Source organism: Perissodus microlepis, chromosome 5, assembly GCF_051167445.1.
Source record: "Perissodus microlepis isolate ML-2025 ecotype Zambia chromosome 5, ASM5116744v1, whole genome shotgun sequence".
NCBI classification, from domain to species: Eukaryota; Metazoa; Chordata; class Actinopteri; order Cichliformes; family Cichlidae; genus Perissodus; species Perissodus microlepis.
Genome location: NC_140465.1, coordinates 5,725,793 through 5,744,939, shown reverse-complemented (window position 1 = coordinate 5,744,939; position 19,147 = coordinate 5,725,793). Strand labels below are relative to the sequence as shown.

General features: G+C 41.8%; 1 protein-coding gene across 1 annotated transcript in view; it reads right to left on the bottom strand.

Moving 5' to 3' along the window:
* LOC146386444 (carbohydrate sulfotransferase 11-like) overlaps window positions 1-19,147 on the bottom strand; it is a 24,447-nt gene extending 5,300 nt beyond the window's left edge. The window contains exons 1-2 of the mRNA XM_084927501.1: window positions 18,416-19,147; window positions 3,302-3,381 (exon numbers count right to left, since the gene is read on the bottom strand). Coding sequence (XP_084783627.1) covers window positions 3,302-3,381; window positions 18,416-18,509 — 174 coding nt within the window. The 5' untranslated portion in view covers window positions 18,510-19,147. The remainder of the gene's footprint in view (window positions 1-3,301; window positions 3,382-18,415) is intronic.

Sequence of the window (19,147 nt, the reverse complement as noted above, 5' to 3'; positions counted from 1 at the left end):
GCACTCAAACCTTCAAAGAACACCAAAGTCTTCTTAAGTGTGCTGAACACTTTAACATTTAATCAGTGGAGCGAGTAGCAGCTAGTGGAAGTGACAATTTGCTGTGTGGAAACATTCATTAAAGATATCGTGTTTTGATCTATTTGTAGAAATTTCATCTGGACTAATCAAAACTGATTTTCAGATATCTGTGTTTTCACACTTGGGGAAATAATTATTTGAATCCCTGCTGAATTTTTTCCATTCAAAGAAATGAACAGTCTTAAATTTTTACGGTAGTCTCATCAACTGAAATGTTATCCCCTATAACCCAGCCAGAATACTGGCTTTCACAGACTGGCTGCGGGCTTATGTGGCACACAAGCGATTACAAATACTGATCTCAACTCATTATGTATATAAAGCACACATTCTTCATTTCCAACCTGCCACCATCATGAGCAAAAGCACAGAGCTGTGAAAGGACGTCAGGGACCAGACTGTAGACCTGCGCAAGGCTGGACTGGGCTGCAAGACCATCAGTCAGCCAGAAGCTTGGTGAGACGGTGACAGCTGTTGGTGCAATTATAAAATGGCCATCAGTCGGCCTCAGACTTTCCTGCCAGTTTTTAAAAGAGGTCTCAAGTAATAATTATCCAGATTTTGTGGAGGTCTTTCAAAGACTTTTTTGTGGACATTGGCTGCTTTTTCACTCAATTTTAGTCAAGTCTTTGTACCTGACCATTTTTAGAGGAATGCTGCTCGTTTTGGGTTTGTTAACCCACTTCACTAAAGTATAAAAAGGTGCCTTACTCAAGTCAACCAACGTTGTATCTACACAGACGACTTACAATTTAAATCTTAGTTCCTTGGTATCTTTAAGCACTTTGTTACAAGCAGCGCATCACAAAAACTTAAAAACAGTTTGAAAAGAGGATTTTTGCACCCAAAAAAGTGACAGCAAAGAGTCTTACAACTTTCTTACAAGTTGTAAGCAATGGTTGCACTCAATTCTTAATCGCATTGCTCAGTTTCTTCCAGTCGCCGGGTTGTCAGGTTGTCAGCTATTCCGCTACACGTAGCTTTTCACCTAGTTACCTGCTGCACATGTGCAGAGAGCAACAAATGGAGACAGTATCAGTCGCCCATTGTGTTTACAGAATTAAACAATTAAATAAATCTGCCTCACATTAATCAAGCTCACTCCAGCATCCTGCTGCTGCTAAACAGTTTAAGTGGAAATGGAACAGTGAAAATATGACATCAATTGGAAGCGAGTGGACTGGACTCCACTGGAGCTAGTTTGTTTTCTGGCATGTGCACCGTCCTTCTCCTCACAGGGAGATTTAACTGGAACCAGCTGTAAGATTTGCTTTAATAGCAGAGCCCAGATCATGAACGCTGAAAACATCTTTACGTCTGCGTAGAGGAAAGTGGTCATTCAGAGCCCCGCCCACGGGTGTTTACCTGAGAAAGCCTCCTCAAAAAGCAAACACTGAATTGAACTCAATAATGGCAGCTGTTTCCAAAGAACAAACTGATAGATAAAAGTTACGCTGAGTCATCGCTGTTTAATGTCAAGTGAGCTTGAGTCAAAACAAAGCGGGATGAAAGTGTGTGTTCAGATACGTCAACACCCTGAGGCAGTGGTTGTGTACAGCTGTTATAAGCAACTCATAACTAGAGTGGAAATGACAGGCTGCACATGGACATGTTCCTGTCTAATACTAAGCTCCAGACAGTAAACATGCTAACGACCAAAGTGGTTCATTACAAAAAAAAGTGATATTTTTGTATTTCCTGATAAAGGACGGCTCCTGTTACTGCTTTTAGCTTTATGTAACCTGTGCATGGATGAAAAGCAGTCAGACGCAGCTCTAAATATAAAACTCTTAACTGCCTGACAGTATCTGTACAAAGTCGTGAATCCTCCTCTATAAATGTCGTGTCTTTAATTCCACGAAAATGGCCGACCTTTATTTCTCCTCTTTTACCGCTCAGATGGGAGTGCATCAAAGTATTTCTCCTTGACATGAAAAATATCACAACTATCAAGACTTCACAAATTTCCGGGGAGATTTGTCTCTTAGAGATTTCGTTACAAAGAGCAGGTATTACTTTCCTTTAGATGCAGCTAAAGCAGATTTATGAGGACCGGAGCAAAACGTGGACTGAACTGCTGAATTAAGTGGAGGTGGCTCTTCTATGTTCAGCCATGCGTTTATGAAGTGGCTGTTCGGTCTCTCCGATGTAGAGGTCTGAGCATTCCTCGCCACACTGTACAGCACACACCACGATGTTAAGTTTGTGCTCAGGAGTTTTGTCTTTGGGATGAACCAGTTTTTGGCTGGGTCTGAAGTACACGGGGATGTCGTGTTTGGAGAAGACTCTCCTGAGTTTCTCTGATAAATCTGGTACATAGAGGATGACAATATTGTTCTGATTGTCTCTCTGACTCTCCCTAGCTGGTGGTGTATAGGGGGGTCCATGACCCACTTGGGAACACTCCCATAGGGCTTAAAAACTGGGACTCTCCACCAGTTGCTCTTACAACTGAAGACACTTCTCAGATGAGAGGTGAAACATCTTCAAGGAAACTTAAAGACGTCCAGACGCTTTTCTTTCCAAGCTCCTTAAAAACCTCTGTTTTTTTCCCTATCAGCCATGGATCGGCCTCTCCAAAGCCCGGACCTCAACATGACTGAATCAGTGTGGGATCATCATGACCGAGCAAAGAACGAAAAGCAGCCAACATCCAGAGAAGAGCTTTTGAGTGTCTTTCAAGAAGCCTGCAGAGCTATTTCTGAAGTCTAGTCAGTTCTAAGAAAGCATTCATTAGCGTTCCAACTGTTCTGAAGAATAAAGGCGGTCACACCAAATGTGGACTTTCAAGCTTGTTAGAATTGTACAAAGTCTGTTTTTACCTTTACACTGCATTTCCATGTATGTTTGCATGTTTCAGTAAATCACTCCACCTACTTCTTTTTCCCAAGCAAAGTATAAACAACTGTGACTCAAGAGTTTTGGACACTGATTTATTTATGCCAACAAACTGCAGGAGGACTGAATTTCCACAGCTAGAAGATTGTATTAAATATTAAAAATGAGACCCTGTTTATCATTAAACACTTGGCCTATCCTGTCTGGTTATATGTGCTCTCTTTCATTCAAACATAGAACGTTCCAGAAACACAAAGAATCATAAAAATCACAAAATGACTATTTATCATGACCTTTGCCAAGTTTGTTAAAATAACCCTGAGTAATCCTGGAATAAACCCTTACAAATAAATATTTAAAGTGTACATGACGTTAGACTGACCTGATCGCCATCGTACAGCGTCTGTAGAGGACTCCTCCTCGACTTCTGTCTGCTGCTGCTTTCACCCACCGCCTCTGAGGCTGAGGAAAAAGCACATCGGTTATCAACTCTGACAGGTATCTCACACAAAGCATGGAGCCGTCACCGCTTAATTATCACTAATAATGCTTTTGTGAATGTGTGTCATCACGCCCAAATGTGGTCCTGTGACCCTGACTGTAGTAGTTTGGCTGGTGTTCATATTTCTGTGGACACATTTTAAAGAAAATGTGCACAAAACATTTGCAAACTGTCAACATGAGGTGAGTAAGAAGGGGGACAGTGTCCATCCCATGATTACCAATCAGTCGCTGACTTCGCGCTTTTATTGAAGTTTAACATGCTGCAGCCTGAAGGGGCGTGAGCTTACTGCAGGGTTTCAGGGAGGAACAAAGGCCGAGGATAAAGAGGTGCAGCGCAATTATTTTATTTGATCATTCACTGAATTGCTGAATGCCAAAATTATAATTAGCCAAATATCCTCAAGCAAGATACTGAACCCAAGCAGTACACAAGAATCAGCTCATTTACTATTTAACTACTACTGTTGGTGTTAACTATCATTATCATAAATAATAATACAGGGTGGTGTATCATTAGACAGATTAAACAGGTGAATAAAGTGCACTGTAGAACATTAACACAAACTGAGCACAAAAAACGTTGCACTGAAACAATAAAGTAAACTTTCATGGTTTGTTATCGCTGCTTTTATTTGCTCGAGTGCTTTAGAAACAGAACATAAGAGTTTTGGCCGGGCAGAACATATCATTTTCCACGTTATGTCAGACTAAAGTTTGAAAGGAAGGATAAAAGGACCTTATTTATGTCCTTTGGCTTAGAGCCATCATTTGTTTCCTTCCAGATATTGGACATGTATAGAGTTTCACCACATGATCCTCAGATTTAACCTGGGTAAAGGTAGTCGATCTGTTCCTCCTAAAAGCTGCAGGCCTTTGTTGGAGAAAAAAAAAAGAAAGATACAAATGCGTGCGGCCTGGTTTGAAAAGGCAGTGGTTGCTTCACTCCAACTCAAACAGTTTAATCATAGTTAGAAAAATAAAAATGAGCTCTCAGAACAACATCTACCATCACGTATTCTGCACTCCAACCTGCCTGCAGTGAAAGCAGAGATGAGCACCACGCTGCTGAACCATGACTCGCTGACACAACAGGGAGCAGCAGGACTCCAAGATACCACGAACATCCCCACAGGAGCACAGCTTATTTGATTTACAGAACAAGCTCATCACATCGTACACTTTCCGGCCACAGATGTAAGGTTACAATCAACACTCGCGAGACTGAGTTACTGAGAGAGACACTTCCATCTGATCTGCATGTTGTGGACGTAGTCACTTTCTATAAAAGCCATATCTTCACTCCATCTGCAGCGTAGTGTGGAGCTTATTTGGTTTTTCCTCAGAGATAAACAGATAGCCCTGCTTCATCAGATGTTCTTTTATGAAAAACGCACGCTCCCTAAATGAAACGCAGATGTATTCTGGTGTGTTTAGCCAGTAAGTGTTAGCTTGAAGATAAAACTGCAATCTGTCACCTTCTTCAGATGAGACGAGTCATTTTAGTGTTTTAAATTATGAGGTTAGCCAGGAGGCACTTCGTTAGAACAGCGGTCCCCAACCTTTTTTGCGCCACGGACCGGTTTATGCCTGACAATATTTTCACGGACCGGCCTTTAAGGTGTCACGGATAAATACAATAAAATAAAACCAGTACCGGTACCGAAAAAAAGAAGATTTATTCATAACACACGTGAAAAGACCCAGGAAAACCGAGTTAACGATAAAAAAAATAACGCTAAAAACCCGATAAAAACCCTGAAAACCATACATTTCATACCCGAGCCTCAACTCTCGCGACCCGGTACCAAACGACTCACGGACGGGTTTGGGGACCGCTGCGTTAGAAGACTGGGAAAAGAAACAGCTAGCGTGGCTCTGTCCAAAGACCAGGCAATCTGAAGCGGCTGTGAAAAGCTCACAAACTAAGTCCTCATGTTGCTGATTCAGTTGAAGAGGGTTAGGATTTCAGTATCTCACTGAAGTCAGACCACCTGGTGCAGTGTTGTAGTTTCATGGTGACATCGGTGCCTCTTTCTGGAAAATCCAGCATTGAACCAACTTTGCTTTTAGCGTGCGTGTCGATTCCAGGAACACTAATCCCTGCAATTAGTGATCCCCTTCTACACAAGTTAGACCTTCCTTCAATTCATGAACTTCCCAGTATGTTTGACGATTCAAGGAATTCAAGTACACACACACACACACACACACACGAAATTTCCATATTTTCACTAACAAATGTTCACCCCTTGCTGCTCAGGAGGTTCAAGCGATACAGGCAATAATCCACTGAAACTCATTCAGAAAACTCCATAAATGTTCTTCTGTATTGCTGCCATTTAAATTAAACTTGACTCATATTCCTGAAACCGGAACTCTTCTTGCTCCATAACCACAATGTGAAGAAAAATATCACATTAACTGTTTAATGATTACATCCATTTTCACAAACTCCCCCAGTTTTAGAGGCTCGAAATTCACTGACAAGCAGTCCAACAGCCAGGTTCCCTCATTATCGACAGCAAACTAAGCAGATAAAAGTCATACTTGAATGCGTTTCAAGTGTTACACAGAAGCAGTTCACTGGACCACTATGAGGTCCAAAGAGGCTCAGGTTCAGACAAATGCTCCTAAACTGTTCAGACACTGTATAACGATGCAAACGGATCATAACCCAAATCTCAGGGCAAAGAACAGAGTCGGTCACCTAACATCAGCCCAGCATGCTTTTCACTTACTGAGACCAAAAGTGAACAGCAAACCTCAAAGAAGGAAGCATGTGATGATGTCCACAGGTGCTGGACTGCAGGGATACCTGTCACTTTCAACAAATGAAAAAAGGGGGATTATTTATAAAGTTTGGAATTAATAAAGTCTGTCCCTTCAATTAACATCTTCATCATTTGATAAAAAAAAATATAAAAATCAAGTGATCAGTTTAAAATCACTTGATTTAAAATCCACCGTGACGACATGCTGAACAAAAGGAAACTGTATGTGATAATATCCACTTTAGGATTTGGTTCTTTTGTCTTGAAGCCACTGGCTCATTGCTAAACTCAAGTTTAAACACATAACTTCCTGTTAGAGACGTGCTCTTCACAGCGCATCAACAATGAAATGACATCAGTTTCCTCACAGAGACAAGGCCAGGCTGCTTTTCACTGGAGTAAACATCTGCAAGCAGCTGTGTGGCTGCAGGTCCAGATTGAGTAGTGCAACTCAGCACTAACTGCCCATTGAACAAATGACTTCCTGTGCTGTGCCATTATTCAAATGGCAGTATGCACAAACACCTTATGTACAAGTCTTCCTTTTATGCAGTCATTACGCTCCAAACCTGCACGAACAGCAACATTTGTCATCTGGAGACAATTAGATTTACAAAAGCTCAGGATTTGTCACCAATTAGCTGCTTTAATTGGAGACAATGATGCTGTAATGGTGGAAAATGAACTGCACAGGCCCAACACTATTGAGCACAGGCTACTGTGAGACTCAAGTGACCACATGTGTGCAGCTCTCTCCTCCCTGTGGTGTGGTCAGGCCACTGATGGCAAACTGGTTATGAGCTGTAAACACGCTCACTGCAGGCAGCCCAGCATGCAGTAATGAGCATACTACACAGAATCATTGAGAATACCTGCGAGAGACACACAGTCGATCATACAAGTGAAATCACAGGTCTTTACTAGCTTCTAACAGCAGATGAGAGTAACTAGAGAAATGCTGAAGCTGTGCAACAGTATTGTATAAAGATCATATATCAGTGCCCGTCTTATTTCAGACACTTTCATATATAAACTTGCATTCCAACATGCACACTCCATCCCCATGTACTTATTAACAAAATGTATGAATCTGGTCAGCGTAGCGTTGTCTATATCAAGCATGCCAGGTGCAGTTACTGATAAGGAGGACTGCAACAGTAGACCATGACTGTTGCATCAGCCGCCTCATTTTGCAATCTTTTACAACTGGCCAACACTCTCACCACACATTAAGGCTGCACAGTTAATGGAATTTTAATCTTGATCATGATTTTAGCTTCCACAGTTAAATGAACACGATCACATGATATTTTAAATATGTGCTCAGCCAATAGAATGCAAAGCAAAAAGCAAATCAAGGGCTCCTCTGACTGCATGCCAGCATGTGACAGTCACAGCCGTTCTGAAGTGTCCTGGACTAGTAAGACTACGTTCAAAGATATACAACAGAATTCAAATGTCTGCCACACTCATGCCTCAAAGTGGATCATCATCATCCATTTTTCGGAAATACTCTTAAGCAATCAGCTGGCTGAAAAAAAACACCAAAAACTGCAGTTCTAAATAAAACTCGGCCAAAACAAACAAACAAACAAAAACATGGCTGCTGACGTGAGCTGTCCAACATCAGCTCCATAAAAGTCCATTAACGTGAGCATGCATACTGTGCATCAGCGCTCACAAAGGTGCACTGACGTCACCAACATCTTTGCCAAAGATTCACTCAAACCAAGTGAATGAACACAAACACTGACTAAAAAGTGATCAAAATGATCACTTTGACCATAATCGTTCAGCCCTACCACAGATATAGCACTAAATGTTAATGTTCAGTTCAATAAAAATATAAGCTGCCCAGTGTCAGCTTGCACTGGCTTCTACCCAGATAGCAACCATTAAAACAGTTTACAGTGTTTCCCACTTAACTTGAATGCACCCAGTTTAGAGACAAAATTCCCAGTCTGGCTGCAACTAAACTTATTCAGGACCAATTTATAAAAGCCAAAAAATGATGCATTGCATTGTGTGGAATGACCCATGGAACTTAAATGAAGCAGCCATTTCCCAAAACACCTAAAAAACTGCACTTATTTTACTAAAGTGAGTTCTGTTTTCAGTCAAATTTGGTCAATGTCAACAAATCTGCACGTGGTCTTCTGTCCAGTCTTTGAAGCACAGTTTGCCTGAATTCGGACAGGACAGCATTGGCTCATATCAAACTTGGCAGTTTGTGGATTTACTGATAAGCAGGATTTCAGCAGTTGAACATGACTGTTGTGTTAGCATCACATTTTACAATCGTTTACACCTTGACTTACACTTTGACCACATGTGATAATTTATCACATATAAACACAAATAACCACTACAACCCCATATAAAGCCAGTGCCTGACACACACGCGCGCGCACACACACTACATTCAGTTAGCTAGCATTGGTACTGCTGTCAGTACTGACAAATTATTCTGATTCTTCCAGCTGAAAGCGGTGTGGTGGTCGCTCTTTCAACCATCAAAAGTGGAGTTTTACAAAGTTCCACACTAAACTTTCTGACCATAGGAACACCGTCGATGTACAAACAGCCAACTGGTTTACCAGCAGGCCAATATTACTGGCCCATACTATGCAATGTGTTAATCCAATAAGATTTACTTATTTAATTTCAGTTACTTTGTTGCAAAATGAGATTGTCAAGCATGCCAACCATGTTACTAAAACCTGCTGTAAATGTTGCCATGAGACAGAGCTTGTGCTATCAGTCTGATATCATTAACACGCAATTTGGTTCTATATAGACAGAAATTCAACAATTCAAATTAGCAATTAGAATCGCGCTGAGCAGCCTTCTTTTTCTAGAGGATTAGAACCAAAAGCCAACCAGCAAACCTTCAACAATCTTACAGAGTGATTGCCATTAGTCAAAGTCAGACTCAGTTTGCAGAAAGGTTTCTTCCTACCAGCCGACCTTTGCAATCACCTTGAGATAAAAAGTTGCTGTGAGTGTGCAGCACCCTCAACATTAACTTGGCTCCTGGTTTGACATAAGCAAACGTAGAAGTACCAGGCAAACAGACTGGGAAAACACTTAGAAAGTACTTAGCTGTTGCAATACCAAGAATATCACTGATCACAGCAAACACTCAGAGAGATGTATACATAAGAAGCAAGCCTCACAGTAATCAGCATCAATTCTTTTGACACATAAATAATCTTCTCATTTAGTGGATTCACCTCTGCCAAAAAGCCAGATGATGCCTTATTACTGGAATCAAGAGCGTCACATGCAGCCGGATGCTGCTGCCAAAAGGAGGCTTTGTCTTTTGCCTTGAGCTGCCGAGGTGAGGAGATCATTCTGCCACAGCGCACCAATTTATCTGACCTGTTTTCTAAACACATTTCATTACGACCCCTCCCAAAGAGAGCACTTAAATGGAACAGAGGTAGCGGCTGAAATGATTCAGAAACTGACAAACACCTGGAAAACTGAGTGTTTCAGCAACAGGGTGAGACGGCAGACTGAAAACGTTTGTCTCATCTGTCATCTGCTAACTTGGCATCAATTAGCAAGCAAGGAAATTTACAGTCCAAGTTTTGTCATGAGGTATTTAAAAGGGGGCCAGGTGAAAATATCAAGAAACTGTTTAAAATGTCAGAATAGCTGGATATCAGAGGACTGGGCGCAGACACTAGGACACACTGCACAGCATAGATATAGGTGGAAAAATGTGTGCTATGTTTTGCCATTAGAAGGAGAAAAAAAAAAGCTGCTGGTTATAACCGTGTACCACTCTAACAAAACAGTGTCTCAGCTGCCCTTAACTCCTCCACTGATACAAGACGTCTGAAACTCACCAACCCCAGCTAAGGCAGACTCAAAGGAAGACGTCGTCCTGTTGGTTTAACCCTGTCTGGACCCCAAAGCCTACAGCATTCCTTACGGTACGCACGGAACCAAATGCTGGGGAAATGCAAAATATAGAAAGGCCGATGTGTGTTCCTGCTGTCCGAGCCATGAAATGAGCTCTGTGTTTAGGTCCCACTGGGAAAACTGCCCCCCCTTCCTTGACCTGACTTGCCAAAGAGTAGCTTTGACGCTGTACAAGGGAAAGCCTGATCCTTTTAGGCCACAAATGTGTGTGTGAAAAGGGTGTTAGTGCATAGGCAGGAGCATGTGGGTGGTGTACTGTCTGTTTGCTGAGTCTTAGAAGAATGTCTGCAGATCCAGGAGTCCCTATGATCCTGTGCAGAAGCGTAAAAGAGTTTAATGTGCATTTTTGGGGAGACTCATTAGCTGGCTGACTAAAATCCATCACATCTGCATTTGAGCAGTTGGAAACAGTGGCAATAGACAAATATTTGGCCGTAAAGAGAAATATCCATCACACAGGAAAATACTGACTCGACTGCATGTTTCACCAGTGTAGTACAATCCTGAGGTCCATTTAACTTAAACTGAATCTCCCGTGGGTCTAGGCACCACCGACTTTCTTCATATGCAAAAGCAATGATGGTTAAATTCACTAATGGACCTTAACAGCCTGGTGTTACAGTTTTCTGTTTTATATGTACATAAAAAAAATGAGGAAGCTTCCTGCTGTGAGGCGACACTTTAACCACTAGTCACTGCTGTCAGTGTCACAGATTTATGTGATCCTACAATGACAGCTGTTTACTGGGTGATTCAAGTTATTAAGGCTCAGTACCTGACTCCGTGGTATAATTCTCAAACACGTACCCTAAAGCAGATGACTCGTAATCTGGAGAGGAAATGGCGTGTCACAAATTTAGAGGATCATCATTTAGCCTGGAGAAATAGTTTGCTGCTTTATAAGAAAGCCCTCCGCAAAGCCAGAACATCTTACTATTCATCACTGATTGAAGAAAATAAGAACAACCCCAGGTTTCTCTTCAGCACTGTAGCCAGGCTGACAAACAGTCAGAGCTCTGTTGAGCCAACCATCCCTTTAACGTTAACTAGTAATGACTTCATGAACTTCTTCACAAATAAAATTTTTATCATTAGAGAAAAAATTACCAGTAATCATCCCACAGATGTAATATTATCTACAGCTACTCTTAGTACCATTGATGTTAAGTTAGACTCTTTTTCTCCAATTGATCTTTCTGAGTTAACTTCAATAATTACTTCCTCCAAACCATCAACGTGTCTTTTAGACCCCATTCCTACAAAACTGCTCAAAGAAGTCCTGCCATTGATTAATTCTTCGATCTTAAATATGATCAACCTATCTCTAATGGTCGGCTATGTACCACAGGCCTTCAAGCTGGCTGTGGTTAAACCTTTACTCAAAAAGCCATCTCTAGACCCAGCAGTCTTAGCTAATTATAGGCCAATCTCCAACCTTCCTTTCATATCAAAAATCCTTGAAAGAGTAGTTGTCAAACAGCTAACAGATCATCTGCAGAGGAATGGTTTATTTGAAGAGTTTCAGTCAGGTTTCAGAGCTCATCACAGCACAGAAACAGCTTTAGTGAAGGTTACAAATGATCTTCTTATGGCCTCTGACAGTGGACTCATCTCTGTGCTTGTCCTGCTAGACCTCAGTGCAGCGTTCGATACTGTCGACCATAATATCCTATTAGAGCGATTAGAACATGCTGTAGGTATTACAGGTACTGCACTGCAGTGGTTTGTATCATATCTATCTAATAGACTCCAATTTGTGCATGTAAATGGAGAGTCCTCTTCACACACTGAGGTTAATTATGGAGTTCCACAGGGTTCAGTGCTAGGACCAATTCTGTTTACATTATACATGCTTCCCTTAGGCAGCATCATTAGAAGACATAGCATACATTTTCACTGCTATGCAGATGACACCCAGCTCTATCTGTCCATGAAGCCAGATAACACACACCAATTAGTTAAACTGCAGGAATGTCTTAAAGACATAAAGACCTGGATGGCCGCTAACTTTCTGCTTCTTAATTCAGATAAAACTGAGGTTATTGTACTCGGCCCTGAAAATCTTAGAAATATGGTATCTAACCAGATTCTTACTCTGGATGGCATTACCTTGGCCTCCAGTAACGCTGTGAGGAACCTTGGAGTCATTTTTGACCAGGACATGTCCTTCAACGCACATATTAAACAAATATGTAAGACTGCTTTCTTCCATTTGCGCAACATCTCTAAAATTAGAAATATCCTGTCTCAGAGTGATGCTGAAAAACTAGTTCATGCATTTATTACTTCCAGGCTGGACTACTGTAATTCATTATTATTAGGATGTCCAAAAAACTCACTGAAAAGCCTTCAGCTAATCCAAAATGCTGCAGCAAGAGTACTGACAGGGACTAGAAGGAGAGAGCAGATTTCTCCTGTTTTGGCTTCCCTTCATTGGCTTCCTGTTAAATCCAGAATTGAATTCAAAATCCTGCTCCTCACATACAAGGTCTTAAATAATCAGGCCCCATCTTATCTTAATGACCTTGTAGTACCATATCACCCTATTAGAGCACTTCGCTCTCGCTCTGCAGGCCTACTTGTTGTTCCTAGAGTATTTAAAAGTAGAATGGGAGGCAGAGCCTTCAATTTTCAGGCCCCTCTTCTGTGGAACCAGCTTCCAGTTTGGATTCGGGAGACAGAAACTATCTCTACTTTTAAGATTAGGCTTAAAACTTTCCTTTTTGCTAAAGCATATAGTTAGGGCTGGACCAGGTGACCCTGAATCCTCCCTTAGTTATGCTGCAATAGACGTAGGCTGCCGGGGGATTCCCATGATGCATTGAGTTTTTCCTTTCCAGTCACCTTTCTCACTCACTATGTATTAATAGACCTCTCTGCATTGAATCATATCTGTTATTAACCTCTGTCTCTCTTCCACAGCATGTCTTTCATCCTGTCTTCCTTCTCTCACCCCAACCGGTCGCAGCAGATGGCCCCGCCCCTCCCTGAGCCTGGTTCTGCCGGAGGTTTCTTCCTGTTAAAAGGGAGTTTTTCCTTCCCACTGTCGCCAAAGTGCTTGCTCATAGGGGGTCATATGATTGTTGGGTTTTTCTCTGTATCTATGAAGCGCCTTGAGGCGACTTTTGTTGTGATTTGGCGCTATATAAATAAAATTGAATTGAAATTGAAATTGAATTGAATTGAATTGAATCGAATCATCTGAGGACACTGAATGTCTACCATACATTAGGGCGGTCAGCAACTTTACTGTGACAAACACTGCATGCATTAGTAAACAGAATCAAATAGATTGGTATTTATTCTGCACTCTTCTAGTCTTCCTGATCACTCCGAGCACTCTACACCATCACCTCATTGTATAAACTTTAGTTACCTCAGATTAACATTAACCATCCCACCAGCCAATTTACAACCACATAAGCCTAACGTGCATGGACATGCATTCTAATCAATTTGCAATAGGAATCCAGGAGTGACAGCCCTCTGTATACCCACTTATTATTTTAACATAAAAATAAAATATTAAAAACAAAAGTTATTGCTTCCATTATATATACTATATGATCACTATATCATATATGCCTTATGAAAAGGCTTGATAAAGAGGAAAAGATCACTGCACATGTATATGTAAAATTTATGTAGAAACATGTACCTGTACATGATGTCATGCCTCTTGTTGCTCTTTGAGTGAGGAATAATAAAAGCCTGGCTCTGCGTGGGCTTTTTAACCAAGCGTGACTAAAATGACTGAACCAGAACAACCCTAACCCAGACAATATTTGCCAGTGAAATTTAGTCTGGACCAAAGTGGGGATGAGTTGAATTATTTGGCTACCACAGAGCACTTGGATTGAAACAGTAGAGCAGAAGACTTATTCAGTAACTTTAATTGCGAAAGGACAAACCAGAAAAATCAAATCACTTGAGGATACGGGCTCTGAAAGCAGATGGTCCTAATGTAATTTTGAAAAAATTCCTCCAGAGTACTTTCTGTGCTATCAGCTCCTGCTGTGCCATTTCATGAATATGCAGCTGGCTGGAGAACAGGCTGGAACAGCAGGACCACCCGACCCCTCAGGTCACCGCAGACGGACGGGGATCTGACAGCAGCCAGGAGGAGCGAGCGATTTCAGCTGGCAACTGCACGCCGCAGCATACGAAGATCAGGTCACACACTGTTCCCGTGTGGATGTGTCTGCTTTTAATTGGATAATGTCCCATCCACAAGTGACCATGTGTGAAAATTAGTTTCCAAAGAGCATCGCAACAATTTCATCAGTGCTCCGACAGAGTTCTGGGAAGATAATTTTTATGACTTTTGTGGCCTCAAGTCAAGCCTAGACAAGGGAGGTATGAGATGGGGGTAAGTCTCCAGTACATGAATAACAACAGCTGCCCCGAGGCCCACACAATAGTCTCAGGCTCTGTTTGTGATTAAACAGCTACAACTAGCTACACTCATAGCAGTCAGCTCACATCTGTATGTGTGATGTTCCTGGATTTTACTCCCAGGAAAACAAAGGGAGAAGTCCCTCACTGTGCTGTAACATACAACACCACATTCCAGACTATGATATACTTCTTCCTCTTCAGTCAATGCGTCTAAAAGCCCAAAGGCGAAATCATAGTGGCCACTGTAGTAAAGACACCTCACGCTGACACATAAGCCCATCTTACAAAGTCAGCTTTTCTAAAACAGATGTGAATTTCAAAGACCGGATACGAAGACGTCACAAAGGGTTAAGTTTCTGCAGCATGAAAGGCAACTCGTGTTCTGAAAAACTATTTCTGTCCAGGATGTTACAGTAAAGCCACTCTGCATCTATGCAATTATCCTAAATTTGGATTAGCACTGCATTTCCAAGCACTGTAATTTTATGCTAACTCTGACTTGGCACTATGTTCCTTTGTTATGTGGCTGTTCTCCTTCAGCTTCACGTCGCCTAAAAACACTCTGACCTTTACCCCAGATAGTTAGAGCTGCTTCACCTCCCCTAACTGCATATCTGAAACCAATTTAGATTCACTTAGAGCAGACAGGCAGGTTTAATGGTCGGTGCGTGAGCTGCATTCCAGGTGTGTTCGGAATACGTGGAGCCAATCCCCCCCCCCAAAAAAAACAAAAAGAGGCAGCATCTAGGAATGTGTGCACTTATGCCATGTGTCTCATCAAAGCACTGGTTGTAAACCTATTAAATCGAAATTAACTCACAAAGGCAAATTAATACACAATAGCAATTTACAGTAATCATAAATAAAAGCATCTTTAATTTTGGGGGGTTTGCACTGTCGATCAGACTGGAAAATCATTCAGTGCCGATTTTTGTAGCTGGTGAGGAAACAATTGCTTTTGTGCATTTATCCTGGCTACAAAGCTCTCGTTTGGACCTGTAACGAATCAAGCGCTCCCCTTTCTTTTATACAGCGAAGCTCACAACCTTGTGAAAAAGCCAGTTTAAATGGATGGTGACTGATCAAGATTGCCACCTTTTTCAAGCGACTAGGGTATGATGCGGTTTTAAGACCTGCTTACTTAACAAGGACATAAAAAATTAAACTTGCAGTGCCACTTTTTGATGGGACAGCTCTAGTGTGCTGCTCTTCCACACCAACACTGAATTTCCCACGAAGGAGAAGCACAGGTGTGGCCAATAACACCGCCGATGGCTTCGTTAAGTCATTATATCATCGAGCAGCAAACCATCATTACTGTCACTAAACACACCCCTGCTTTTCCTGCTAGGACATGTCTCCCGTTTTTATTAGTTACAATGAAGCAAAAGCAATTTGTCCAGTATAGCTACATGAGAACGTGCACACAGATGAACCAATGTTTTTATCTAGAAGTCACAAATGTAAAAGTCAAGTCAAAGGTTAGTTATGAAGTTCTATGGGATCGCCTGCTAAAATAAATATATACACATTTCCACTGACATGCAGATGAAACATAGTTTTGTTAATCTATGAAGCTGGCACTAAAAACATGTCACAAAGGCCTGGATTATCTGTAATTTTCTATCTCTTAATTTGAATTTGCTCCTCAAAATGTCAGAAATGTGAAGTCCTGTGTCTGGATAGCAGTACCTTAGCCTCTAGTACTATCAAGGACACATTTTTTGTTAGTCCTTTGGACTGGCGCGATAAAGCTTTCTGTAATACTGTCAAAACAACAAGCACCATGTTTCAGAGCAATATTGAAAGACAATATTCATATAGCTTCATGATCCTGATCCACAGCTGGCCCAGCTAACCTGCCGAGTGTTTCTCTTCTCCAGTGGCACCCCACTCCATGAATCCTGGAAACTTCCTCCTGTTAAAAGTGAGTTTTTCATCCCCACTGTTGCCAAGTGCTTTCTCAAAGGCAACTGTTTTCTGTATACATGGATGTACCACAGAAAAGGTACAATAATAATAATAATAATAATAATAATAATAATAATAATAATAATAATACATTTGGTTTGGGGAGGTCTAATGTTGCAAGTTTTTTGGCAGTGGAGGCATTTTTAAGCTGTTATGATCAGCAGTAGAAGTCAGCTTTTAGATGAACACAGATTTGTAAGATGATGAGGAAACCCCCTGATCAGTTTAGAGGTGATTATTTCCTATTTACGTTCACGGTGAGGGGGGCTAAGAGTACATTTTGCACCATCTTACATTGCTGTGATTTAAGTACACGTGGCCACTGACCAATGGTCATGGCACTTTGCATAATAATGATCATGAAACTGATTTTCTGGCTCTTTGTTTGGCTGTGGTGCTTGTTTCAATTATTATCCAACTTTATTGTTAATGCAGGTGAGGCTGAAGAAGAAACTTGGTTACGAAAAACTTTCTGGGATTTTCTACCTGGATGATTAAGAATTCCTCAAGCTTTTAGTGTTGCATTTTCAGAGTATGACTATCAAATCAAAAGAAATGCGAGTGCGAGATCCTACTGTAAATGCAAACATCACATTTTTTGCGTTTAATGTAAATACACTAAACAGCACAGACTGTTACTTTATTCTTTTACAACTGCATGTTGAGACCATCTTGCAGCACTATCGCATCATTTCCGAAGAACCACACCCTTGATTTTGATTTCAACCACACACCTGTAACGGTTGGTGACTGTATCTTACACAATCACACCTACCGCACTGACACGTTAACCTACTGACAGAAAGCATATTAGTCACGCTATCATAACTGATAACCCTGACTTTAACAGTGTAACACTACACTGACAGTAAGGTCTTTCACAAGTTACTTATGGACATGTCACACACCCAAACTTTCTGGGATCGCCATTAAACGTGAATCCACCTCACAATATGGGCTATACCTACAATTTTTAGGCCCCTAAAACAGCTGAGCATGTGTGAAAGAGGCCTTTGTATGTGGCAGAGGGAAGCAGACCCCACCGAAGGGACAACCCCACTGCCAGCCAGCTGCGTCTGCTCCCAGCCCTCCTCCCTGTAGCTGAGGAAACACTGCGCTAAACACTCTGCTAATGGAAGTTTTTCTCCTGTTCCTCAGTTTAGATCTGAGCTTCATGGGAAAATAAAGACATCGGGATGGAGCACAACGGGGTGAAATGACAATGGGCTGGAGGCCACGCTTTAGTATTGGAATGACAAGGACCAACAAGTCGCACAAAAAAATCCTTTATAGCTGGGCTAAGAATGTCTCAATAGCCTGCTTTCATGCACTTCACTGATATGTGTATTGGATTACAAGTATGCCACAACCCATTAACACAGCGGGTTATGAATGGGTTTTATTATGAAGGCATGGGCAAACCCATATGCCAACAGAAAAGGACCAGCTGGTCTGCTGCACACTTTAAACTAGAGCCCATACATCAGATACACTTTTGTCTCCACACAAGAGATCCTCACAAACACACAACCCTTTATGGGACTATACATCATATGAGATTTTAAATTTAGAAAGACTTATAAATTAATATTTAATCAAATTTCTTTTGTTACTGATAAAAGAAAAAAAAAACCCTCATATTTAAATACTTGAGTCATTTGCAGATGGATGGAGATGAACTGATAAAAGTGATGAAATATTTGCTTTGCTTGAAAGGTGTCAGGTTGGGACGTCTGTGTAAACTATTCATGGGGCGCTTAATTTCTAATGTTTAATGTTTTAGCTTTAGTTTTATTCTTAGCGTAGCGGCAGGCAGACAGAGCGGGGATGCAGGAGAATGAGCGCTCCGATGGCAGGGTATGGAAGCAAGTTTAAGCAGAGCAGAGGGGGAAATATTGTGTATTTATGGGATTTATACTCACCTGGCTTCAGACTGCTGTTAAAGTAGAATATGACCATGACGAAACATCCCAGGGACAAGGCAAAAACCATCCGGATCACTCTGGGTTTCCTCATCCTGAGAGTCTCTGGAAGCCACCGAGAAGCCGAGCCCAATCCTGCCAGGGTTCAGGCGAACTACACGGTTTTTGTCGAGTCTACTTCACCGGCCGTGGGAGCATCGATCCGGCTCGCTGCTCGACCTTTGCCGCTCCTTATCTTCCTGGACATCCTCGCATGCCGGGTCAGGAGGAGGCAGCGGTGAGGGAGGACGAGGGGGCCCCGGGCGGCAGACTCCGCTGGTCTGCCGTGTCTCTCTCGGTTACCGACGCGTTTCTGTGTGCCTTTGTAGAGACGACGGAGAAGGCTGCATCACTGCCGCTGTAGTGCCAGCACAGGCCGCCGGACTGCGTGGGTAACGGGCCCTTTATACGCCACGACAGGGTCTTTCCAAATGTCCGCTTAACCCCTTTCTCCCCACGGACACAGAAAGGGTCCAACCACTCAACGACCCGGTGGTCGAGAAATAAGCGACACGTTTCAGAAGAAGGGCGGGTTCCGGGGAGACCTTTCAAAGTAAAACTTCTACACAGACAGTATGAAATCTGCTGTGGGGTTGGGACTAAACCGGTTTACAATTCATTAATGTGAAATTAATAAAAAAATAAATTAATATCACTGGTGGAAACGCTTCTAGAGGCATTTCAGAATAAGAG